The following is a 25,918-nucleotide window of genomic DNA, read 5'->3' on the forward strand; positions in this document are numbered from 1 at the left end:
GTGTCACTTTTTGTAATACATTTTGTTAAATGTGTTATTTTTCTTTCATTCTTTTTGAATTTCGTCGTATTTAGAAATGACAATTTGTCACGCGGGAACGGGTACCACCCCATTTATAGCGATTTTGGGGGACCTTTTAGTTTATTTGGTCTGAAATAGTTCTTATTAATGAAAAACTGCGCACGTTCGGGCGGGGAGAGGTCACCCCGCCCTGCTCTGCCATGTTTGGGTAGATAAATTATTAAACTGCCCTTATTTTATTAGTATATTTAGTTAGCTTTGGAAACCATATGTCACATTTACTCACATTCTCAGCCGTTTTAGAGAGCCACAGAGCCGTACGAATTAAGAACGATTATACCATTGAATTTTATGTTAAATTATTGATTGCCCGATTTTTATGAATTTTTTACAATAGTTATATAATTGAATTTGAGGATTTTTTTTTAAACAAAGATGAAATTTTTTGGAACTAGGTGGGGCGGGTGCCCATGAGATGAATTAAACGAGATGGGGATGGGTGGTAAGACCCTTGTTTAGGTGGTTTTGGGCGGGAACGGGACAGTGATTTCTAAACGGTTGCGTGGGCGGGGATGGTACGCCCACCCAATTCTATTTCCATTGCAATCTGTATTTGTAACGCACGTATTCAAGTTAAGTTGTCATTTATTAAATTTTTTTGATATTCTATAACAAAAGTCTATTGGACTCTGAAATGAATGAAAAAAGGCTGGCCCAATAACAGACCCAACAGCCCACACACATATCAAAACCCTAACCGACCTTGGGCCTTCTATTTCGGTCTAGAAGGACATCAGGCCATTGGGCCGAATCGAGTTTAGATTTCCGTTTTCGATGCTTATATACGCAGCGAAAATTCATTCCCCCTCTTCCTCTCCCCTTCCCCTCTCCACACACACACACACACACACACACACTGTTCTTCGTTTGCTGGAAGTTTCACCTTTCTTCGATTATATTCTGTTAGTTCTTATCATCATGGACTTGGATCCAGAGGACGTATTCAAAGACGACGATGACGACCTAGAAAATGAATTCCATCAGGTCTCCTTTTCTTAGTACATATCTTTTTTTCTGCACACTTATTTATTTTGGTTCATTTATGTTTATTCCCTTTCTCCGAGTTCTTCTGCAAATATTCCATTTGATTTTTATTTTTATCCTATTCCGAATTAATAATTGAGTGTTGAATATATATTTATAGGCGAGAGAGTCTAGCAAAGAGCTGGTGGTGTACCTGGTGGATGCTTCGCCCAAAATGTTCAGCACTACTTGTCTCGGGGTTTGCACTTTAATTCTTCGTTCTTCCTTTTTCTTTTAGCTCTCTCTATGTTATATATGTGTGTGTGTGTGTGTAATTGTTTGGGTTTTAATGGCTGAGTGGCTATTTATTAACAAAAAATTACAAGATTGAGATTGTTGTTTGAGTGGTGCAATGCATATTAGTGCTTCAGTTATAAATTCTTCATTATTGAAGAGTGAGAACTTGATTACGTTTTTGAACAATCTTTTCTTACTCTGAGTTTTTCTTTTTAGTGTATATTGTTGCTAAGTGAGTGCAATCTATTGAAAAACCAATGCTGCCCTTGAATTACTTGTAATTTCTCATTACATTTTTTGAGAATGTAATTATTAGCTTTTTGGAAATAAATTGATAAAAAGAATCACTTACAGAAAACTATCTGTTGCATACATGCTGTAGATTACCTTTCTTTTTCTTGTATTAATTTAATATTTATTATTATTATTGACTCTGGAGATTTACCATCACAACCCATCATTAGTTCATGCCAACATTGGGACAACTTGGATCATATGTTATTCCAACCCTAGTCCTGATAGTTTGGACCTAAAACAACTAGGAATTTTGTGTTCTTTTCTTTCATTTTATCATTGATTTTTCATTATTGCAATGGAATTTGGAGAATATTTATGTGCTATTTCTTGCTTTTTTTTTTCAAAAAAAATTTATTTTATTTTATTACTGGATTATTAAGATATCTATCAAAGAGTTCATTTCTTGGTCCTATAGTGAAGCTCAGACTCCCAAGCATGAGATTGCAGTTTGAATCTTGGGACTTTGGGGACAATCATTCTACGCGAATAATGCTAATGATTACACCTGTTTGAATTCATCCCTTTGAGCATCCTCAATTAACAGAGACTAATGATGTTTGTTTATGCGAGATTCAGCACGACCCGGACCGGCATCGTTTCCTGCAATAAAGAGGCCTTGACTGGCACTGGAGCTCAAGAGTAGAACCAGGAATTTAGTATATATTTTTTTCATACCTCATTGGTTGTTAGGGACCTCCTCTTATAAGCAGCTCAGCCTGAGTTTGTTGCAAGTTCAGAGGAAACATCGTTGGGAAGCTTATCAGCTTACTGAGTTTGAACATCACATTCTTGATCCGGATAACCACGTTTTGAATTTCAACTACACGAGCCCATCATTATTTAAATTCGAACCGTTCTACCATAATATTTCTTAATATATTTACTTTGCCTTTATCCCAAACGAATGGTCGGCCACATTAATTCTGTATTTGTTTGATGTTGATCATGTTTGGCATGATTTGAATCTGTTCAACTTTCCGATTCTGTTTTATGTTGCCCTAACTTATCTTAATTTATTTATTTTTATTGGTGCAACACCTCTTAATTAATTTAAAGTTTCTGGATGTTGTTATCATTATATGGTTATAGTCAATTTTATCTTGCTCGTGCAAGGTACAGACGGTTCGATGTTAGCTGTATTTGTTTGGACAGATATATATAATAATAATAATAATAATAATAATAATAATAATAATAATCAATTTATAGGTACGTTTTCCATATTTTTCCTCTGATAATGATAAAAATGTCTTCTATGAAGTTGTATTATACTTCCGTTGGTATACTTAAACTTGTATATCTACTCCTACCAAACTCCTCGCATCCAGTCTCTCTCTAACTCTTAAAGGAGTTTCTCACCGTCGATACTTACTCAACTAAGAATTAAAAATATATAAATATACATATATATTGTTCGGGGACATTTGAATCTCACTTCATCATGATGAATGACCAACATGTGGTGAGATGATCACCGTTTATCACATTTAGGATTTTCAAGGGACTGTTTTAACTTTCGTACTTTCAAGATGTATGACATAGGAAGCTTTTGTGGGCATTGGATATCTGGTAACGGTACCTTAAGCCTCTTAGCAGATTGCAAATTGTCTGCTTCCAGCATGTGGGGTAGGCAAATTGTAGTTGCTATAGATTATTTTGAACTTTTGTCACTAAATTTATTGGTCAAAGAATTTTGTTAAACAATAGAAAAAAGATAAGCTTTCTCCATTAACTCATCCGTCTGGTTTGTTTAAAGTAGCCTCCATTCTCACACGCTGAACACTAATATTCTCTTGTTTCTTTTATCTTTTTCTTTCTCCTGATTGATATATATCAGTTTGCTATTCTTCACAGACTATTGTTCATAAAATGTTAGTGATTGTTTCCTATATTAACCTAAAATGATCAGCTTTCATTGATCTGTCAATACATGCAGGAAGATCAGAAGGATGAAACTCATTTTCACGTTGCTGTCAGTTGTATCTTGCAGTCACTGAAGACTCAAATCATTAATAGATCTTACGATGAAGTTGCAATCTGTTTCTTCAACACTGTAAGATGGTGACTATGATTAAATAGAACATTTTTTTTTTTTTTTTTTGTAGATTAATTCAAATTAACAAAATGGTTGACCACGTACACTATACAGCTTCCTTTTTCGGAGCGTGCCTTTGTATCTATGTACGTTGTTTCTTATTTGTAGACACCATGTAAATATACGCTTCACTCTTGAAACTTATAATGTTGTTGCTTATAACTTGGGTACTATATTTTAATTTTGGGCAAATCAGCTGAGCTTTCCTGAAGTTTGGCCTCAGATAGAACTATTGAAATTTTTTTTTCCTCAACTTCCCTCGAGATTTCATTGATTATTTGATACCTCCCCTGCTGTCAATGAACAGTTATCCCTGTTAAAATATTCCACAGAATGCCTATTTTGCCCTTCATTTTCAATCTTAAGACTTAAATAGATTTATTCACAATTTGACTCATTATCTCAAAATTTTTAGGACTAGATGTTTCAATATTTAAATTTGGGGGCTTGGCTGGTAATTTGTCCTCTAATTTGTATGTGTTAGCCTCTGGGTGAGAATTGATCTTCTGCTTTCAGGTGAGAGAAACATTTTTCATTCGTAGATATAGGGTATGGGTTTGATATGTATGGCAGCAGATTTAACTGAATGGGAAAAACTGATGATTCAGAATAGTTGTTGGTGGAAAGCGGTAAGGGAGCTTGCTTGGTCAATATTTTCCTTTGTTAGGGGAAGAACAAAAATGGTTATATGAAGTTTAAAAGCTTGCACCTTATCTAGCGTTCAAGTTTCAAAAACTAAAAAAAGTTTCTTTTATGTGTCTTTTCGTATTGTTTAGAAGAATGGGCTTTTCAGTTACTACGTATTTTAATATGTAGGCCAAATTGCTCAAGTGGGGCTGCTAAACCCAGATAATGACTTGCTTTAAGCATGATCTAGGTGAGCGATAACCAAGTTTGCTGGAGCCCCTAGTAGCGTAGAGGCCCTAGTCAGCCAACTAGGAATGCAAGTAATGACATTTGATAATATTGGATGAACTGGAAAGTGAATACCACTCTATTATTATTTTCCAAATAAAAAAATACTTTATTTTTCAAGATCCACAGTTCACTGCTCTGCCATCCATTTTTAACTTAACAGCCCAATCCAGAAGAAAAGTACCACTAAGGGGTGTCACTTTCCAATCGATGTGTCTTGTTAAAGTGTGATTCTTACATGGCCTGCTTATATTCTTTTCCCGCACTTTCCGCTGACTTTAGTGGGTAGAGATGGAAAATATGTTTCTGGATTTCTATCTTCTAGTACATCGAATTTCTTAGTAACTCGCTTTTGAAATGTTTGAACTGCATTACCTGGCTTATTAGGTGTTAAGAGCTGAGAATATGCTAGCTACTATATGATATTTTTTTATACAATTCCATCCATATTTTCTTTATTATTTTGCAGAGGGAAAAGAAGAATTTGCAGGATCTAAATGGTGTTTTTGTATTTAATGTTGCTGAACGCGAGTGTCTAGATCAGCCAACAGCAAGGCTTATAAAAGAATTTGATTGCATAGAAGGTAAACCCTAAGGGGGCTGTCTTTGTTGGTCTATAACCAATATGTACTATATGATGATTCGAGAATTTTCAGAATCCTTCTGGTTTGACCCTCTTTTACAAAAAAACGATATTACCCACTGGGGTTATTTGAGTTTCAAGTGAATTCAGTTAAAAACGTTTTCGCAAACAGCTCAGTTCATTTACAGCCTTGATGACTTTATCTTATTTTTATTTCTTTGTGCAACATAACAACATTGACATCATATTTTCCGGAGATGTGCAAGCACCATATGTTATTAACTATCAACTGTTCTAATTGTTTAAGCTGTTAGAGGCTATTATTACTTAGGCATTATGTTATCAACATGCCCCTTCACATTTGTGCAGACTTTGCTCTACGAGTGGTTCAAGCACCTGCATTGCATGTATTACAATTATCAGATTCAAATCCTTGCCTGCTCTAACTAACTCACTTAGAACTTAAGGTTTTGAAGATAATGTAACTTGAGTATTTATAGTATCAACTCTTGGTAGCAATTCTCAAAATATTTTGTAAAACCCCTCTAGCTGCACAAAGCGAACCATTACAAACATAAACTGAAAGCTTATATACTGGTATTGGAGGAATGCACATTATTGAAATCAAAGCCCAGCAATAAAAAATTAAATTTTAAAATCTCGTCCCCTTTCTCTTTCTACCATTTTTCTTGATTTCTTTTAATAAATTTATCAAATACATTCGAGGAGTCCTACCTATAAAATAAAATAAATTAAAAAAAAAACATTTGAGGAGTCCTTTAATTTTTTTTTTTCATAAGTTGCATATGGGTCATTGATCTTGATGGAAATATTTATGAGACTTGTGCATTTTACATTCAATGTCCTAATTATTTCCTATTCTTCAAGTTTAAAGGTCCTTGCATTCTTACAAGTTTATTGTGTTTTAATTGAATAATTACTATTGGAGTCTGTAATAAACTGTCATAATACTATGAATTTCCTGAAACATTGCTAGATGCAAAAAAGGACGTAATTGAGTTCATTAAAGGATCAAGAAAAATATCTAGATTAATGTAGGAGCTAAAACATCTGAGAATGCGGTCTCTTCTCTACCAGTGCATTCCTTGCAATTTTTCAGATGAAGGAGACTTGTTAATGTGTATGAGCCATATTAACATTAGGGCTAAGCATTTCCTTCACTCAAATTCTTGGTTTCGCATGCATCCAAATGTTGACCAGATACACCATTGGTATAGTAGATTTGTTGACAATGGAAGTCCGGTTTGATTCCTGAACTTGTATGTATGCAGAATCATTTACTAAAGAAATTGGAAGCCAGTATGGAATCTTGTCTGGGTCTAGAGAAAATTCTCTTTACAATGCTCTTTGGGTTGCACAAGCGTTGCTGCGTAAAGGGTAATATTGCATTGTCTCTTTACCTTTCACTACTTTGAAGAAAATTATTATTATCACTATCTTTAATCTATCATTTTTTTTTAGTCACTCATCTAGTTTTTACTAATAGTGGCTATAATACTATTTCAGATCTGCAAAAACAGCTGATAAACGTATTCTCTTGTTTACTAACGAGGATGATCCTTTTGGGAGTATCAAGGGAGTGACAAAAATAGATATGACAAGAACAACGTTGCAGCGAGCTAAAGTAACTGATGGGAGTTCTATATAGCCTTAGTTGGATAATATTGTTAAATGAAGTTTCAGTAGTGGAGACTTAAAGCATGTCATTGTTGCATTTTTTCAGGATGCACAAGATCTTGGTATCTCAATTGAACTTCTCCCCTTAAGTAGGCCTGATATGGAGTTCAATGTTTCCCTCTTCTACGCTGTATGGTCATGCTTTTACATCTCAAGTGTTTCAATAACGTCCATTGGTGGTTGTATTCATTGAAATCAGTAACTTTGAACCTTTGTGTACCAGGAATTGCTTGGATTGGAGGGTGATGAACTTGTTCAGTTTATGCCCTCAGCAGGAGAGAGGTGTGTGTTCTATCAGAATTTACAGCATTGCCATGCATGATTGTATTGTTTACTCCATTGAAGTTGGAGGTAGTGTTGCATTATTAAAATTGAGTTTTGTTTTTGTAAATGCATCTTTCTAAGAAAATTGGAAAAATTACTTTATTAGGTTAACGCTCCATGGAGTGTTAAGCTTGATGTTCTGTATTTACTCTAGGGCCCTGAAGCATGACAAGATTCTTCTACATATGCAAGATGGATTATATTTTGTTTGATAAAACTACACATGTAACTGTGATCTGAATGATGCAAATGCAGCAAATGTTTCCATATTGGAATGACTTTTTTTGTGTCCTTTGTTTAAAAATTGTTTTCACCACATAGAGCATCAAATCTTTCTTATTTTTGCATGATTCAGCAACAATCATTGTGTTATCATGAGTTATTTATTAACTTATTTCTGTATTACGACATATGTTGGAAGTCTGCCATGGTTCCCACTGCATTTCAGTGATCCTAGGCAATCAGTAGGGGGTATAGAGGAAGGGATGTAGAAGCTTCACTCCAGGAAAAAAAGGAGCTCAAGTGGGCTAGGGGTTAGAGACATTTAAGCGTTCCAGCACCCTGCTTAGTGGGACCAGAACTGGGAAATGCCTCTTACTACACCTTATGATTTGTGGTATAAATGTGATATTACAAGGATACATTTTTAAAGTGTTGACTGTGAGTAGGGGTCTTCAAAAAGCCCATGGCCTACAGCCTGGGCCACTAGACTGAGTGGAGTGCATGGGCTTTGGCCAACAGCCTGGCCCGCTAGCAGCCTGCTAGGCATTTAAAATAACAATTGGCCAAGTGGCAGCTCGCCAGGCCAAAAATTTGAAGAAAACTTTTAGACATCAGTTTATTTAGCTGTTGGAGAACAATAAAATTTTCTGCTGAACTACACTGTTTTCAACCAAATATTTCCAGTCCTCGATTGGCAATTTATCGAATCCAATAAGCTTTCCAATTTTCATCATTATTTAGCTTCGTTTACTAGAATGTTCCTTATTATTTGAGGAGAGAACGATAATGCGTAGCTTCTCTTACATCTGTTGCTGTAATATGACTCAGATGCTTGAACTGTTAAAGAAAGAAGAATATGAAAACTTGATACTATTGGGACAATCATTCCAACAGTAGTTTACGAATTCATTATTTTTCCAACTCATGTGACTAGGAAGCTTATTGCAGTGCAATGACTTGGATTTCTGACGTTGGCTTGGTCTCTATTTCTTCAAAAGGTGTTGTGAGAATTTGTCAGCTATAATCATCAGCTCCTTTTTTTTTGTTGCATTAGATGCATTAGCAGTGATAGTGAGAATAAGCAAAATACGTTTACCACTTGATATCTGCTAATCCCATCTATAATTTCTTAGATTCCCTTTCAAATCATCATCAATATTTATTATTTGCGCAAAAAACCCAAATTTTTTTTAGGTATCTCTGAGTTTGAGAACGCCCTTAGTCTTGATACGGGATTTAGAAACATCTAGAACCTCTGAGGGTCACATCTTCAACATTTTATGTTTTTTTTATGCATGGAAAATCCTTGATTCAATAAACAAGTTATTGAATATTAATTTCTAATACAAAACTGAGAATTCTTTTTCCTTCCCAGTTTCTTTTACTTTGCTCGACTTGGAACTTCCAGAGTAGGCAGCTGGCATTCTGACTTCTTTATGTAGCGTGGTATTTTTTTTTTTTTTTTGTGACACAATTTTTATTTTAAAATTTATCTTCAAATCTTGGATTGTTTTTTTGTAAAAAAATAAAATAAAAATAAAGGCTGTGATGTGTCAAAATTTGGGTTCCGAAGGTAGCCACTTTGTGAAAATAAGGCAGTGTTTAGATACTGTACCATGTTCATCCCTCCTATCACATTGGATTAATTAGAACACTGCTCGATGCTAAACATCTAAATGGAGTAATCACTGAAAATGAAACAAGGAATAACCACAAGTCTAGGGCAGATAGGTTATCTGAGGGGTGTACAAGTACAATGTTACATGTTAAACTATATAGAGTCTGTCCTATTTTATTATAATTGTGCTTTAGAGTGTACTCTCTCTCTCTCTCTCTCTCTCTTCAAAGCCAAATTTCAATCATCAGAACAGGAATCTTTAGAGAATTATTAAAGACTGGGAAATGTTGCCACCATCTTGTTTTCTTCTTCTTCCTTTGTTCATCTTTTGCCACTTCTATTATTTTTGGTACATGTTGATGTTTGTATTTGTACATTGTTCCATGAATTGTCATGCTATCTTTTGTATCAAGAGGCCACGAAGATTGTATTCCATCATCCCCCCTTGGCAAGTTTCATATTTTTCTTCTTTCTTGCATTCCAACTTCTTCGAAATCGATCACGTTCCTCGTGGATATCAGCTCGCTTGTCATCCATTTCATCTATCATTTGACTTGTCATTTGCTCACTCTTTTGGTAACCTTATTCATGTCCTATCCTTGACAGAGATCAGAGATCCTCGGTATAAATCTAATCACCATTTTAACCTAAAAATTGCCTCAATTTCTGCTGTTCCTCTCAAGCCAAATTCTCTATTGTTTCCACTCTTTTTTGTTGTGTCTCAGGTAGAGATTATAGATCTTTAGAGGAAATTGTTGATGTTTTTGGCCTCTTTGAAAGTGTAATGGCTGTTTTGGCCTGTGTTTGTTCCCTTGGGATGCGCTCCCCTTTTTGAGCGCTTTTTATACAATTCTTACTTATTAAAAAAAAAAAAAAAAATTCTGCTGTTTCCTCTTTCATGATTTTTGGTTGAAGGACTATTAATCGCTTCAATGTTTATATTATGTGCATTATATATTTGCTTGGTTGCATGGGCTAAAATTTTGAGATCATAGTTCGTAGATGATTTCTTTGTTTGTTAGGTTGCATTAATTCTGAGCTGCTGTTTGTTTGAGTTCATTCAGACCTGGTAGTGTCAAACATTTACATGCCAAACACTTTCTGCCTGGTACTAGCTTTTATCAGTTTATAAAAATAATTGTTTTTTACTATCAGAATTGCCGATATGAAAGATCAATTAAGAAAGCGCATGTTCAAGAAGCGAAAAGTTCGAAGAATCACATTTTCAATTGTCGACGGCTTATCCATTGAGCTGAACTTCTATGCTCTGATTCGTCCGACCATGCCAGGTATTCTTGTTACTATTTTCCTTCTAATTTTGAGGCATCAAGATCTATATGCCACTTTGTCAATGTAGTTGATAAATAATTTTTATTTTTCCCTTTACTTCTTGTTCATAGGTTCAATTACCTGGCTTGATTCTGTCACTAATATTCCTCTAAAGGTAATAAATTGTCAGATCTAATTTCTTCCTTCGTGGTTACGCATATACTGATAAACTCGGAAGAGTATATTTCGTTAGGGTGTCAATTCCTCAAGTGAATCAATGGTTTGAGAATTCACTTTGGCACTTTTGAGAATGTGGTTTTATTTCACAGTTTCTTACAGTTGGTCCTCTACTAATTAGTTATCATGAAAGACACAAGATTTATTCTAACAATCTAAATTTGCTGCTGAAAAGATAAACTTATCTTTTTCTTTAAAAGATTTATATAATTTTTTCATTAAATGGCATATTATGATAATTTTTGGCTTAAAAAGATGCATAATGTTCTTTTGTACCATTATACTTGTTGTGCCTTATTTTTCCACAAGTGAACAACAAAGTTCCTACTTGTAATTTCAAATCAAACCGATTATGTTAGGAGTAACCAGCATTTTTTCCCATGTGCAACATAAAGAGGGAGAGTGACCTTCAAATTTTAAGGTGTGAAGTGATTATAATTTAAATAGTATCTAACTGATTGAATGAATCGAATCATATAAGAAATGTAGGGGGAAACAAATAAAAGGATTACTCCCTCTATCCCATAATACATGTCTTGCATGGGGAATCCAACTTTTTATGGTAGTGGAGTTTTAATAGTTTTCTATTGTATTGATAAGAGTAAAGTTTCAAATATGCCCTTACTAAAAGACAAAATTGTGCTCCGTAATTAGTGCAGTTGATCATCTTCTGTTGCACTGCAGTATGGCCAGAGACTGCTGGGTTTTGATGTTTGGTTTGTTTGGAGTTCCCTGGGTTATGCCTTGTTCCACTAGAGGGTTGATTGAGGCTTGGGGAGGCTTCTCAGTTGGGGCTCTCATTCGGGATGCCTGGAGGGCTACTCCTCTTTGTATTTGGTTGTGCATTTGGCTGGAGAGAAATCGGAGATATTTTGATGGAAAGGAGAAGCCTGTCTCTTTGTTTAAGAGTTCTCTATTATTTCCACTCTTTTTTGTTGGGTTTCAGGGAGAGATATTAGATCTTTAGAGGAGATTGTTTCTTTTTTGGCCTCTTTGAAGGCTTGAGGCTTTTTTTGGCTTTTGTGTTTCTTTGGGATCCGCTCCCCTTTTGAGCGTTTTTTTTAAATTTTTACTTATCAAAAATAAAAATAAAATTAGTGCAGTTGTATAGTTAAAAGGATAGTTTGGGAATGTTATAAAAAATAGTACATTCAATTTTGGAATAGGACATGTTTTTTGGGACATCCCAAAATGGAAAGATGGACAACTATTTTGGGACGGAGGGAGTAAATTTTAAGGAAAATTGAAACAAAAGCTAAGTAAATGAAGGAATATGTCAAATGATGCAAGTTACATAGTAATAAATCATCTCTTAAAATAAATACAGGAAAATGAAAAAAAAAAACTAAAAATGAAATGAAAAATATCACTAGAAATCTAATCTAAGTGAAATAATTGAATATCATTTCTATCTTAGACACCTAATCGCTCAAAGTGCTACCAATTTCAATGAAAAATGAATGAAAAATGAATGAACAATGAAACTCATCTAACCTCTCTAGGAGTATCTTGGGACTGGCAATAATGTCCTTTCTGATAACCTCAATACACATTCTTTTTATCACGCATCTTCTTGTTTGAGCATTCACTGTTTTTGTTGGCCTTGAATGAACCATATTGATGACAAAGAAACCGAAACAAAATAAAATCTGGACAATTTTGTGGAAAAAGTGGGAAATATTGTGGTGCTAAATGACATACCTTTCGGTAGTTGAACAAGTGTTCCATAGAATTAGTGATGCTTTGATGGGATAAGGCAAAGTCAGTCTATAAAATTTTAGGTGTTTTGGCATAGATCGCTATTTATTTCATATTTTAAGCCATTTCTTAATTTTCTTTTTCATATTCTAAATAAAAACTGTTGCATTATCTTTGTATACATTTGTGTATACATATTGAACTGCCATTATCCCCTGCAGGAAGGGGGATGTGAAGTTCATATTAAATACAATGCCTGCTATCACCTCGTATTCAATGCTTTAATGTGTATACATAGCTAATGACAGTAGTTTGTTGTTTAAGTTCCTTCTAGAACATTTGTGATGAGGGCTGAAATATATAATACAACACATAGAATGTTTTCTATTCTGAGTGTTTACTAACTCTTCGACTTCCATATAAGGTTTGGGAATTTCTTCAGTTGGTTTAGTATCCAGCCATGTCATGATTGGATCTTTTCTTTATATAATATAGAAGCACATTGTTTATCAGTATCTCTTTTTGGTGACCCCACTTAGTTCTTGATGTAGGATCAGAAAAATACTGATACCACTTGATGTATAATAGAAAATAAAGAAGGGGACCAGAAGACAGAAGATGAGATGAGGCTAACCAAAAAGTGGGGAAACAGACAAAGGGAATAGAAAAAAATAGACTGAAAGATGATGCTAGACAAACTGGGTTGAGAAGAGCAAGAACAATGGAGGGAAGAAACATGAGAGAATCCTATAATCACACTTATTACTCCATAAAAAAGCTGAATACATTCATTACATAAGAGCCTTTATATAGGCAAAATCATAAACAAATACTAAAAATCCCTAAAATAACATAAAGTACTAAAATATCCCGAAAATTAAAAAGTAACGATGTTCTGCACTTGCTCATAGAACAGATGCATACAAACTAAATTTGTGGTTATGTAGCCTTCTTCACGCTGTGTCTGTATAACACTTGTTTAGGATTTCCCACGCATCTAGTTTGATGTCTGTTTCACGCTACTTACTCAAGCTATTTGCTGAATCACACTTGTTTAGGATTTGCCATTCCTCTGTGTTCGGTGTCAGTTTCACGCTACTTACTTAGGCTGGTTTGCTGAATAATTCAGTGAGTTGGTATCTTGAGGAAAATTAATCAATATGTTTTTTCTAATTGAGGGTCGAATTCGAGTATTGTGCCAGAGATACAGGAGCACTGCTTTAATTATTGTATAATTTACTGCTTATGGAAAACAAAACAAAATTTAATGAATCAATTTTATATGAAGCTGTGTTCACTACATTAATTGATTAATAGTTTTTAAAAGAATCAGTATTAACAATCTTGTCTTTTAGTTTGTGTACTCGTTGATTTAATAAACTCCTAGTCTCGTACACTGCATTGCTGTTATTTTAAAAGAAGGTTTAGAATGTAATACAAGAAAAAACTCACATCTTGAGGGGTTGCCTTGTTGGGCCAAATTCACAATGGTTTTCTGGATCATAAGTCTGTCCTTTTGTTTCTGAATGGGGAGGGTTGCTGTAAGAACAAGTTCTAGCTCAGGTTCTTCCTCTTGGCATTGTGCAGGCAGAAAGATCCTTCGTCTGTGCAGATACAGGTGCATTGGTCCAGGAGCCTCCCAGACGTTTTCAATCTTACAAGAAGTACACTACAGGCTCTTTAGTTCATCGTTTTTATTTGGCGTTCACTGGGTCACTGTTATTATTTATCTTGAATGATTTCTTGTCCTATCATGGTAGATTATAATTTTAATTCCATCAATTTATAGTTTGCTACTGTAGTCCTTATTGCAATATATAATTGGATATTTTTCTGCTTCAAAATTTTTATTAGATTTATTCTTATATAACTGTGCCCGATATGTCTTCTCTACTCAGGTTTTACATAAATTACTGCATTTTCTTATCTTTTGTTGTGGAAAACTTGGTCTTTTGCTTGTAATGCCTGCTAGAAGTTCTAGTAACATTTGGAGCTTTCAACGTTGATAAAACCCACCACCAGTTGTTGAACCCACACATCATGGTGAATTTAGATGCGTTCATCTCTATTGGTTTATATTCATCTTCATTCTACTGATCATCGCAACTGAATAGAGATGGTGATTTCTGTTAGTCTTCTGAATCTATCAATTTCCTGGCTCCTATCAAGGAAATTTTGGATGGGGGCTGGAGATATACCGGGTGATGGATTGTATTAAGTTTCGTTTCCTTGTATGGATTTCATCTAATAGTGCTTTTGATATGGGTTTTCAATATTCTCATAAAAAAAAGGGATAAATTAACTGTCTGAAGCATAAAAGAAAAGAGCTTACTTCTTTTTAACCTTTTGGCATTGATGGCTGCCATTAAGCAATTTACGTGGTTGTTCAAGGTGATCAACATCTCACTGATCCACTTTTGCTTATGTACTCTCATTACATCTGTTCATGCTGGTCATGTACTTGGCTCACCGCTCTTCTTGATTGTCTGCATCTTGAAAATTTTCATGTGTGCAAATATGTTGTTTGGCTACCACACTTGTTTCATAATGGAAGATTTTCATAACATGTGCATTTTCTATTTTTTACACCCCTTAATATGTGCATTTACATTTCAGTGAGAATATCAAATTTTCTGTGGAGGAGCTTTCAGAAATCAAGAGAGTATCAACAGGTCATCTCCGTCTTCTAGGTTTTAAACCGTTGAGTTGCTTAAAAGATTATCACAACTTGAGGCCATCAACGTTTGTTTTTCCTAGTGATGAGGTTGTTCTGTTTCTTACCCTTATGCAATAACTCAAATTATCTTCTGAATTGTTTTTTATTTTTATTTTTATTTTTTGTGCTTTTACAATTCCCTGTCTTGCCCTTGTGTTCTTCTGAAAGGTTGCAGATCCAAGTTGTATATTTTTACCACTAATTATGTCTGTTTTATCACTCAAACTTTTTTGACATAAGTTGAACATCTCTCTCTCTCTCTCAAATTAATATATGGAGCTCTAAAAAGGTGAAGTAAGGCCCCATTTTTGCTGGCACTTTTATGTATGTATATATGCTTTGACTTCCATAAGATATCTCAGTGTTGTTTGATTCTGTACCCTAATTCCATAAGATGCTTTTATGAACTTTTAGAAACATTAAACATTAAAAGGCCACATCTAACAAATTTTATTTTTAAATTAAAATTCTATTTTTCAAAGAAAGTTGCGCAAGGATACCAGTGAATGTAACTTTAGGATGAAAGTAAGTGATAACATGTAATGAGAAGCATACAAACAACAATTGTAGGTCCACTTACCCGTATCACTATATTTCTGTAAGTTAGGCTCCTATTTTTTTGGAAGCAAAGCACTTTCTTCTCACCTTTTTATCTACTCAATTTAGATTAACGTGGTTATTGAATGTAAAAGTTATTCCTTCATGGTTAAGAACTAAAAAAAGTTAGCTGCTTAAGCTCACTGCCCACAAACACACAATGACTTGACAATATCTGGAAACCTTCTTGAAAATGTCTTTCTATTATGCAAGGAATCTGCTATCTGTTTTCGGTATTGGTTTTTATCTTGACTTCATATTCATCAATACCCGAACCAAAGGACACACAAGGACACATTCGTATTATCTAATAATTTTCATATTTTCTATGATAAAAGGTGTTTATATGTAACATAGAATGTTCTATGTGACACTTCACTTTTCTTAGTGGACCATATGGCTTACTCCTCCAGGAAGTAAATGTAGGAATTTCTTGTGAGATAGAAAGGCACGAGAAACGAGCAAATCAGTTGGAAAAAAACATAAGACTTTGTATCCTTCAGAGATGTGAGAAACACTTACTGGTTTAGAAGGTGCCAGGATGGGCTTTTCTTTCAGTAGGGATGGATGTTGTGGGTTGCCTGTCAGCATGCCTGTTATCTACTGACTGCACACATGCTGTGCTGTTGCACCCTAAGCTTGGTGCATGTTGGCATCTTTATAACTATGTAGTGGTATTATTTTGTAAAATAATCTTAGATTTGACATCTCAAAAGGGTGAGGTTTTATTGTGCCAGATGTGTAACTTTAGTTTTGAATATATGGACAGACAGACATGTAAATGCCATGGTCCTGTTTCTAGGCTTACAGTCTTACACCCATGTTGTACTATCCTTTCCCCTATTAATTATATTCACTTTGTCTGCTTTTTTCCTTTGCTGCTTTCTTGCTGGCTTTCTTGTGTGTGCGCTTTTGAGGTAATCCTTTTTAATGTGCTTGCTTGTTGAATGCTTGTCAAGTGCCACTCTGCTCCTCTATTCTTAGAAGGGTGGGCTCTGATACTCTCTCATGCATCCCAAAGTATTTTTCATATCAAATATTTTATTAGGTAAATTACTGTGGTCTTTTGAACTCTCAGTTATTTATTAGCTGATGCAGGAAGTGATTGGAAGTACTTGCATTTTCATTGCTCTCCACAGATCCATGTTACGGCTCAAACGGTTAGTACATGAACAATGTTTACACTTAAAAGTTAAAACCCGATTTACTCTTAGACTTTAGTCACCAAAAGTACTCTATATTCTTGTATGTTTTTTATATGTCATTGTTTCACATCTGTATGATTGGATTTCTGCTCCATGCTACCAAAATCCCTCGGTCATTAACCTAATAATCGGTTAATGAATTACTTATCAAAAAAAAAAAAAAAAAAAAAAAAAATCGGTTAATGAATTAATTTTCATAGCTTTGAATATCACATCAGAAGTTCACACATCCACTTGCAGATACTTTTCCCCAGTTCCCCCACCAATAAATAAATAATTAAAAAAGAATAAATCAATAAAAAAAAAATCCACAATAGCTTCAAACCTCACTCGTATGCGAAACCTCTTTCACCATGCTAATCTCTTTCCATCACTCTGCTTTACAACCTGTCCCTTGCTACCACGTCCCTTGACAAGTTGAGATGTTTCATTCGGTTTACTAATTTCACTAGAGAGCACACCAAAACTGATCCCACCACCCTTATGCCTCCTTACAGAATGTCTTTCTATAACTTTTTTAATATTTACTTACCAAAAAGAGAACTTCTTCAACATCTTCGCACTGAGGCTGGAACAAGACAGAGATAAAGCACGCAGAGGTAGCCACCTATTGGAAGAATGAATCTTCCTTGCTCAGATACTTCCTTTTCCAAACAAAGATTGCTAGACTTGCAAAGATGGTCCTTAAACCATCCCAATCTCAAAATTTCTTGCTGAAAACTTCGACCCCGATATGGGAAAAAGGACCCCCTGTCAGAAACTCATTGAGCACAGAAACCAGCTGGCATTTCTTTATTTAGAATAGAAAATTCTTCTTAGAAATATAGAATTTGACTCGCTTCCTCTATTAGGTCCAAAAAAATGTGGATATCCCGAAATCCTAATTGGACAAGATCATATGCTCTCTTGATGTTGAACTTGTATTCTACTTTTGGTTCTTCACTCCTGAACATAGAATTTACACATTCATTTGCAGTGATGGTATCCACAGTTTGAAGACCTCCAGCAAAGGCATTCTATGAGTTTGAAGTTACCCCTTCTGACACCCTCCTCAAACTCAAGGCCTACAATTGGATATTAGCTTATACACTCCATCTAGGATGCTAATAGGACTAAATCCGTCATGCTTAACACTTGGTCTTCGTTAATAATAAGTGAGAATCGATAAAAGACGATTTCAAGCTCCATTCCAACTCTCCTGTGGCATGAAAGTGGTTCATCATTGCAAGCACCATTCTCTCTCACCATAACCCAACGTTGCTGTGAAGAAGCCATCATCATTCCATTTGACCTTGGGGCTCTTCCAATTGCAACTCCAAAGGATTCCATCATCTCTCCCTTTGAGAAAGGACATTTATACAGACTCCCTGTCTCCATTCAAAATCTTGTTGAACTCCATCCCATCGGTTCATGGTCTCAAGAGCAAATCCTCCAGATAGATATTTTTACCAAAACAATTTTTTTTTTTTTTTTTTTTTCCAAAACAAAATTGCAATGGCTATATAAAAATATAGTATAAAAATTGTTTTTACATATGATTGATCCTCCTTTGTGGATCTGCCAGCAAATAAAAAGATTTAGCGTTCCTGTCTCCTTTGCTGAGCTTAAAGTGCCCAAGTATTTTGTGTGACTCATCTCTCTTACACCTTCAATGTTCTCATGCACTGGCTTCCTCTCCTCCACTCTAGCCCTCATGTCTTAAGTAAAAAAACTTACACCTTCTTTTCCATCCAAACCCTTTATTTATCCTAGCCCATTTAATTTCCATCATTCCAGAATTCCCAAAGACTTTCTTGTTCCATTTATTTAAATCGTCATTCAACATCTTCAATTTTTAAGCTAATATAAACCCTGGACTTTCTGCCACCCTATAATCCTACCGCCACCCAATCAAGTTCCCAGGATCCTAGTTTCTGAAGTCGCCTATACTCCAATTTGAATGGTCCTTTCTTGGTGAATGCTGTGGGATTGAAGTTGAGACCTCAATATTTTCATCAAACTAATTTGATTTTTTTAAATTTTATATCATGTTTTTTTTATGTTTGTTTTTATATATGTGCGTATGATTGGTTTGCAAAATAGTCATAGAGGTATATTGTGAGTGACACTTTCGTGGGTTTTACTTTTTTTAAATCAGTTTTGCAGTTGCATTTTACGGGAGTTTCACTCGTCCTCAATTGGTTGCCCTTGTTGCACAAGTAAGATATCATTTTCTGTAAGCGCGTTGATAGGCCAGAAATCTTTGATGATGGATTTAATATTTTGATCCAACTACAAAATGATTGTTTGGCATCAACTGCAACCCGCAACAGAATAAACAGTAGATGAGTATTTTTGCTAGTCAATATTCAACTACTTGCTTGTATTCTTGTAGTGCTTACTGATTCATGTCTCTTCTGTTGTAACGTTTAATTTATTTTTATTGTTTTGAAGGAATTCTTTTCTTCCTTTTCACTAGAAGTGGCATTTGTTTCATTTTCAGGCAGAACTCTGCAAGTAACAAGTGCATTTCATGCTTTGTTGAAGTGTAGGGTTTAAGCCAGCAATTAATTTAAGTTGTAGGATTCTTCAGAGAGAAGAGAATTAAAAAAACGAAAAAAAAAATTAAAAAAAAAAATCAATTTTTGGCTCAGCTATAGATTTTCAATTTCTATGACTAACTAATGAAACACATATTATCTCCTTTGAGATCTTTCTAGTCTTCTTCTTCTTTTTTTCTTTATTCTACTTTGTCATAGAAAATTTGAGTCAACTTTAGATTGGACTCTCTCTTCTAAGGTCATTATACTTCTTACACTTATTTTCTCCTTTGAGATCTTTGTAGTCATTTATTTTTTTCCCTTATTCTATTTTGTCATAGAAAATTTGGATCATTTTTAGATGGGACTATCTCTTCTAAAGCCGATTATACTTTTTCTTCTTCTTCTTCCTTTTTTTTTTTTTTTAATAAATGCTCTCTATATTTCTCTTCTTTCTTTCTTTGACTTGCCTTTTTAAATTAAGAAACAAGAGTTCCAATTACCTACCATCGCAAAGTTGGACATGACCCGCACTAGTATTTGTATTTATTGTGTTTTAGTTTAAAAAAGACAAGGCCTCTATCTGATTCTCTATATTTATATTCCATAATGATGGTCTTGTTCCAATTCTTCTAACTAATGTTAAACAGATTGTATCATCTTTCATAGGTCCATTTATTTGATCTATATTTAATTAGTAATAAATATTTCTTTGTGAATGTTCTATATTTTGGCTTCTGAACAGTCTTATGCTACTACTTTACACACCAAGTTTTTTGTTCATCTTCGAAAATTCAATTTTTTTATGGAGTCATCATTTGATCCAACTAGAAATATCAATTCCGTGACTATAATCCATCATATTTCACATTTTTATACTTCAATATGAAAGGTTATTTAGGAATAAAATTCTGTACATAGATTTGCAAATTGACAAGTACTATGGGACATTGACAAAATAAAATCCGGATGAAAAATTGGGATGGATGGAGTATTTTATTTGTGCATTTTAATTTACTTTGGATTCTTTTCATGCACCCATGTTCCCCCACTTGTGGCTTGAACCCTTTGCCTTGCCTTTGAGGAGGTGGAGGCCATTCCACCTAGGCCAAGGGCCCGGTGGCATAGTAGTTAAAGGCTCAAGGTGCACTAAGGCGCCAAAGGTCTTCTGGAGCCTAAGCGCAAGGCGCAGTATAAGGCGCGAGCCTGATCGAAGTAAGGCGCGTGTGTATAATAATGCATATTTAAACATATATTATTATATATATTCATAATCAAGCAGTAATTGCAGTTAATATAAGTAGTGAACCATAAATTTATGAATTTTGTCAAATATTTCATAAGGTTAAACAATACGATATATGGTATAGAACCTTTTAATTTAGTAGTCATTAAGTAAAAATAAAATGATACGAATAAATGATTAAAAAATACAAGGCGCGCCATTTTTGAGCCTGGAGCCTGCTAAAAAGCGTGAGCCTGAGGGCTTTATGTGAGCTTGATTGAAGGGGTCTGGCCTGTAGCAGGTGGAGGCGATCTAGTTAAGCCTTGACGAGCCTGGGGCTTTTTTGGAGCCTAGGCACACCTTTAACAACTATGCCCGGTGGTGATAGTTTTTCTTTTTGGTAGGTAAATTTCACAAACGCATACCCATTTGTCCCATAGGGGATCCTAACACTCACCTTTTTGTTTGAAAGGAGGAGAACAAGAGGACTGCACTTAAGTGCAGAATAAAATAGAATTTTTGTTGCCAGGAATTGAACTTAGTTCTCTCCAGTGGGAGCCGATGATCCTAAGTTTCCTAACCGACTAGACTATAACAGATTTTAAACAGACTTAGTTGGGCACTGAAAAGATACATATCCAACACATCAGCAAGTATAACAATCTTGTTGTAGAAGTGCTGCTTCATTGGGATAAAAAGGTAGCAAAAGGACGGCTAAACTTGCTAGGATTTAGGAAGAGTTACCTTGTGGGCTATTGCTTCATTTGTTTGAGATCTCATATAGATAATTTAATCATCTTCCATTTTAGGACTTATAGAGTACATGTGGTGAAAAGTTGATTCAGTGATAATCATGAAACCTTTAATTCACTCTTTGGTGATGCATGGGAGATCATGTTAATACATTCTATTTATCTTCTGTTTGTGGCCATGACCAGACTTGTTTACTCATGCCGCCGTCATTTTCTCTCCGAAAAAATTAGAAACAATATGAGAAGCCAGCACATAGAGGTTGGGTGACTGGTCAGCAAGTATGCTGGTGGCAGGTCAAATTTGAACTCTCTTTCGAGCAGGATCAACTGGGTTGATGTTCTCAATAAGTCTATATGGTAGTAAAGCTCATGACACTAAGCTCCAAAAACAATTGATGAACAAAATTTGATGACCATTAGGACAATAAGTTATTTGGCTAGCCTTCTCCACAATTTTTAATCCTTCTGCTGCTCTTGTGGTTTTATTTAATATCTTTTAGATTAGCTAGTCGTGATAACCTCACTAATTTTTGTTAAACTGCAGGATGAGATAATCAATGCTAGTGGTCAGGTTGAGCCTCCAGGAATGCAGATGATATATCTTCCATATTCTGATGATATTAGGCACATTGAAGAGGCAAGTAAATTTTTTTGAGTTGGCTGAAAGGGTTGATTATAAATTTGGCACTGATACTACTTGTGGCATCTTGCAGCTTCATGCTGATAAAAATGCCTCAACACCTCGTGCAACTGAGGATCAAATTAAAAAAGCCACTGCTTTTATGAGACGTATAGACTTGAAAGATTTTTCAGTTTGCCAGTTCGCTAATCCTGGTAAATGTCCATACTCAGCATATGTCATTTTGTAACATAGAAGCTCTTGTAAAAGCGGTTAACTGTGTCTCTAGTATAAATTTTGTTTCTGTTGGACTGATGACTAATTTTAACTTGTCTTATAAGTGTTATATACTCTGAAAGCATTTGAACAATGAAGTTTCAGTTTTAATGGTCTATAACCATATTTGTGGGCAAACAACTTTCTGAGATATGTTAGTATACATGTATGCAAGCAGGAAACTTGCCGGTATGCCTATCTAGCATAATGTGGTTCACAGTAATTAACTTCACTTTTTGGTGAAAATATTATAGAATTCCACCATAAACTTTCTATCTCTGATTAAATAATATCTTCAATGGTTTTGGTTGATTATGCTAACTTGTTTTCAGTTTTCATATTCTATTTTTTTAAATAACAGAAGGTTCTGTTATTTAATATTTAACTTGATAAATTAGAATATCTTTAAAAATTACATTGGCCAAAGTCATCAACTAGTAATTTATGTTACTTGGACTTGGGTACATGTATCCGGTACGGTATGTGTCTAAATGTCAGACTTCCCTACATCCTACATCTTAGGACTTGGCTTGAAATGTGCCCAAAACTTGGATATGGGTACGTGGTCATATATTACATACTTGAAAACATAATATGACGCTATAGTTCTTTTAAAATGTACTCAAATAATAAAGAAATCTAAATGAAATATGGTGAAAAAAAGAGAGATTCCATCTATCTCACAAGCAGGTAACCCTTCGTTGCTGTCACATATGAGCTTTTTTTTTTTTTTTTGATAAGTATCTGTCACATATGAGCTTTTCTTCTTCTTCCATCATCAAGATTAGAGGATCCAAGTGTCGTATTTGGTTATGTGTATCGGTCACATATCCCATACACTTGTCGTGTCATGTTGACACCTGCATGTTAAGTGGAATAGGAGAGTCCAAGTAATGTAGATAATAATCATGTTGGTTCATAAATGCTTGCTTTTATAAAATTATTTTTCTTATCTGCCGTCTTTGATTTGCAATTCAGCATTTGTATGGACATTTTCTCGGGCAATATAATACTGGCTGAGCTTGGTTGATCCAATTTCTTTATCTAATTTAATTTTCTGTCCTTGTAATTTCTCATCATTTTGTTCTATTAATTTCTAAAGGGCTAAGTATATAAAACACCCCTAAGGTTTACTTTTTGAGCAAATAACTCTCCTCTTTTTTTATTTTGGGTATAAGACTCCCTTAAAAATTTAAAAATGTTGCAAATTAGGACTTTCCGGCAGTCAACCGTTTGAAAAGTAGCATTAACAAACCATGTGCCTCGCACATGACTAATTAATTGTATTAAATACCTATAATGTCCTTTGACTGAATTTTTTACTATTTTTTAACTGAATTTTGTATACTATTTTTTACTATTTAAATACCGAAAATGCCATTCTTTAACTAAATTTGTTTAATAAAGGCCATAATAGTCATTTTACATTAACTAAATTTTTTACTATTTTTTATATTAATTGTAAGAAAGGCATTTTAGTATTTTTATCACTCCATTAATGGCCGAATGAGGGGAGGTCCTTGTTCACCCCTAAAATAAACGTTAGGGGGTTTTTCAGAACGTATAAGGGGTTATATGAGCTATATGCATACTACAGGGGTGCTAAATGCTAAAGAAAGTAGAAATCATATTGCAATATTAGTTTTCCGTTTTAAAATCTTTTCACAAGTCTCACCGTTTACTATCTCTAGTTTTTAGCAGGATGTTTTCTTTAGTATGCTGACTGAAACAAATTCTTTCAGCCTTGCAGAGACATTATGCAGTATTACAGGCCCTTGCATTAGATGAGGATGAAATGCCTGAAATCAAAGATGAAACTGTTCCTGATGAAGAAGGCATGGCTAGGTAAAGGGGCATTGATACCATTTAGTGTGGTGTTTCATTTGTATCTCAAAAATAGTTCAACCTTTTCTGTCAACAAGAAACATGATATATGCATACCAATGGCAGACCAGGAGTGGTTAATGCATTGGAAGAATTCAAACTCTCTGTTTATGGTGAAAATGACGACGAGAGGGACGATTTTGCTGATCGGGAAGTAAGTGAAGCCTCCAAAAAACGAAAAGCAATTCATGACCATGCAGTCCAAGAGTGTGCAAACTATGACTGGCCCGACCTTGCGGACAATGGAAAGGTAACTTCCTTTTTTGTTGTGTTTGAGTGCATGGTATTAAAAGTTAGTTGCATGTAGTAAGGAGATGCCTAATTCAAGTTTTCAAAATAAGGTGATTTCCATAGAAGTTTAGCTGCTTGAAAAAATTACTCTTTATATCTATACTCTGTCAAATGTAATCATGCTTTTGAATTTGATGATTTTGCATATCTACAATTCCTCAATGTCTAGGTCGTTTGCAACAATATGTTTTCTTTGTGTTTGGTAAATTATATAAGTGGAAATTCAAATAAAAAATTGTTTAATGCTACTAAGGACCAACTAAGACATTAATGCATGAAGAATAATTACCTAATAAGTATATTTTTTTTAATAGAAAACAAGAACGAAAAAGTACATGCTACACCTAGAAACTAAAGAAAGTGACACGAAACTTGCTTTTAACATGGTACATGCTAATAAATAATTTTATGCTTTCATTCTTGCTCTGGGTTAATGATCTATGACATAACATCACTGCACTCGAAAAATTTTTAGAAGGGGAAAAAAAAAATAGAATTTTACTTCAACCGTAATCTTAAGTAAAATTTATACTTAATTAAGATATGTGAGAAAAAATTAAACATTTCAAAATGTATGTAATTGACATTTAGCTAATGTCATTCAAGTGGATTGATTTGGTTATTCTTGAGTTTGTGAGAAAAGGGAAGATAGTGGATCGACTTGGTAGGATTGCATGAGTGTTGAGAAGGAAAGCTACATATTATATAAAAAATCATACATATTATAAGGAAAGCATTAACTGTCTCTCTTCTGAAAATCATACATATTATATAAAAAAAATTAAAAAAATTATATAAAAATTAAAAATGCTATCTACATTTGTATAGGTTTATATATATATTTATATATTTATATTGATTATTAATTCTGCTTCAAACTTGCAAGGAAAATGGGATGCTGTTAGCCAAGTTAGATTAAATATTGAAAATTAAAGAAACAGGTCTGCGTTTAGGCCATCAATTCGATAAATTTTGAATTAAAGCCAAACATTATCCAACTTCTCACAGATTATAAATCATAATCTTTGATTTAGTTAACTCCATGGAGAATATAATGCCTGTGATTCTTATCATTTGCAGTTGAAGGATTTAACCGTAGTGGAGTTGAAATACTACCTTAGTGCCCAAAACCTCTCTCTTTCTGGGAAAAAGGAAGCTTTGATCAATAGGATTTTAACACACATGGGAAAGTAGGGAGCGTGTGGCTTTGTAAGCGGTATGACTGAATGAGATTTTGTATCCAGTTTGTTGGCATCAGAGCTGAGCTTTTATGTTGTTTGGCATTGTCTGTGATGGCAGCAATCGTTTTAATGTGTAAATGGCTTTACTTCAAAGTTAGCATGTATGCCCAGTGGCATTGTTTTGTAAATCGGATGGATAATTCTGTGAAAGGAGTTCTCTTTTTGACAAGTCACCGTATGTGGTAGCTTTACAGCGGTGTATATATCCTATTGAAGAGTCTTGGAGATGCAATACTTGTATCAATCACAGCTCCCCTCTATCTCTCTCTGTGTGTTTTTGTTTTTAGAACATTCAC

General features: G+C 34.5%; 1 protein-coding gene across 2 annotated transcripts; it reads left to right on the forward strand.

Annotated features, from left to right (window-relative positions):
- Positions 1–891: 891 nt before the first annotated feature.
- Positions 892–25,791, forward strand: LOC132275393 (ATP-dependent DNA helicase 2 subunit KU70). Of its 2 annotated transcripts, XM_059776866.1 has the most exons (19): positions 892–1,065; positions 1,226–1,303; positions 3,575–3,691; positions 5,118–5,232; positions 6,524–6,629; positions 6,759–6,876; positions 6,976–7,059; positions 7,153–7,211; positions 10,249–10,382; positions 10,494–10,537; positions 13,885–13,961; positions 14,914–15,061; positions 16,709–16,770; positions 18,953–19,013; positions 21,856–21,948; positions 22,025–22,145; positions 23,949–24,051; positions 24,157–24,340; positions 25,462–25,791. In XM_059776866.1, the coding sequence occupies exons 1-19, from the start codon at positions 1,000–1,002 to the stop codon at positions 25,573–25,575; spliced, it is 1,884 nt and encodes a 627-aa protein (XP_059632849.1). In that variant the 5' UTR covers positions 892–999; the 3' UTR covers positions 25,576–25,791. The 2 variants fall into 2 exon arrangements, with proteins under 2 accessions (XP_059632849.1, XP_059632848.1); XM_059776865.1 differs by lacking the exons at positions 10,494–10,537; positions 13,885–13,961 and having other exon boundaries at positions 897–1,065; positions 14,914–14,969.
- Positions 25,792–25,918: the final 127 nt, after the last annotated feature.

Source organism: Cornus florida, unplaced genomic scaffold, assembly GCF_030987335.1.
Source record: "Cornus florida cultivar Cherokee Brave unplaced genomic scaffold, ASM3098733v1 CherokeeBrave_3.0.0_Hap2_Chr09, whole genome shotgun sequence".
Taxonomy (NCBI): domain Eukaryota; kingdom Viridiplantae; phylum Streptophyta; class Magnoliopsida; order Cornales; family Cornaceae; genus Cornus; species Cornus florida.

What these genes read in the sequence shown, in the direction of transcription:
- LOC132275393 (XM_059776866.1), top strand. Translation starts at nt 1,000, where the DNA reads ATGGACTTGGATCCAGAGGACGTATTCAAAGACGACGATGACGACCTA. An exon ending in GATTCGTCCGACCATGCCAG is followed by an intron (nt 10,383 to 10,493) that starts GTATTCTTGTTA and finishes TCTTGTTCATAG; the next exon opens with GTTCAATTACCTGGCTTGAT. An exon ending in CGTTTTCAATCTTACAAGAA is followed by an intron (nt 13,962 to 14,913) that starts GTACACTACAGG and finishes TTTACATTTCAG; the next exon opens with TGAGAATATCAAATTTTCTG.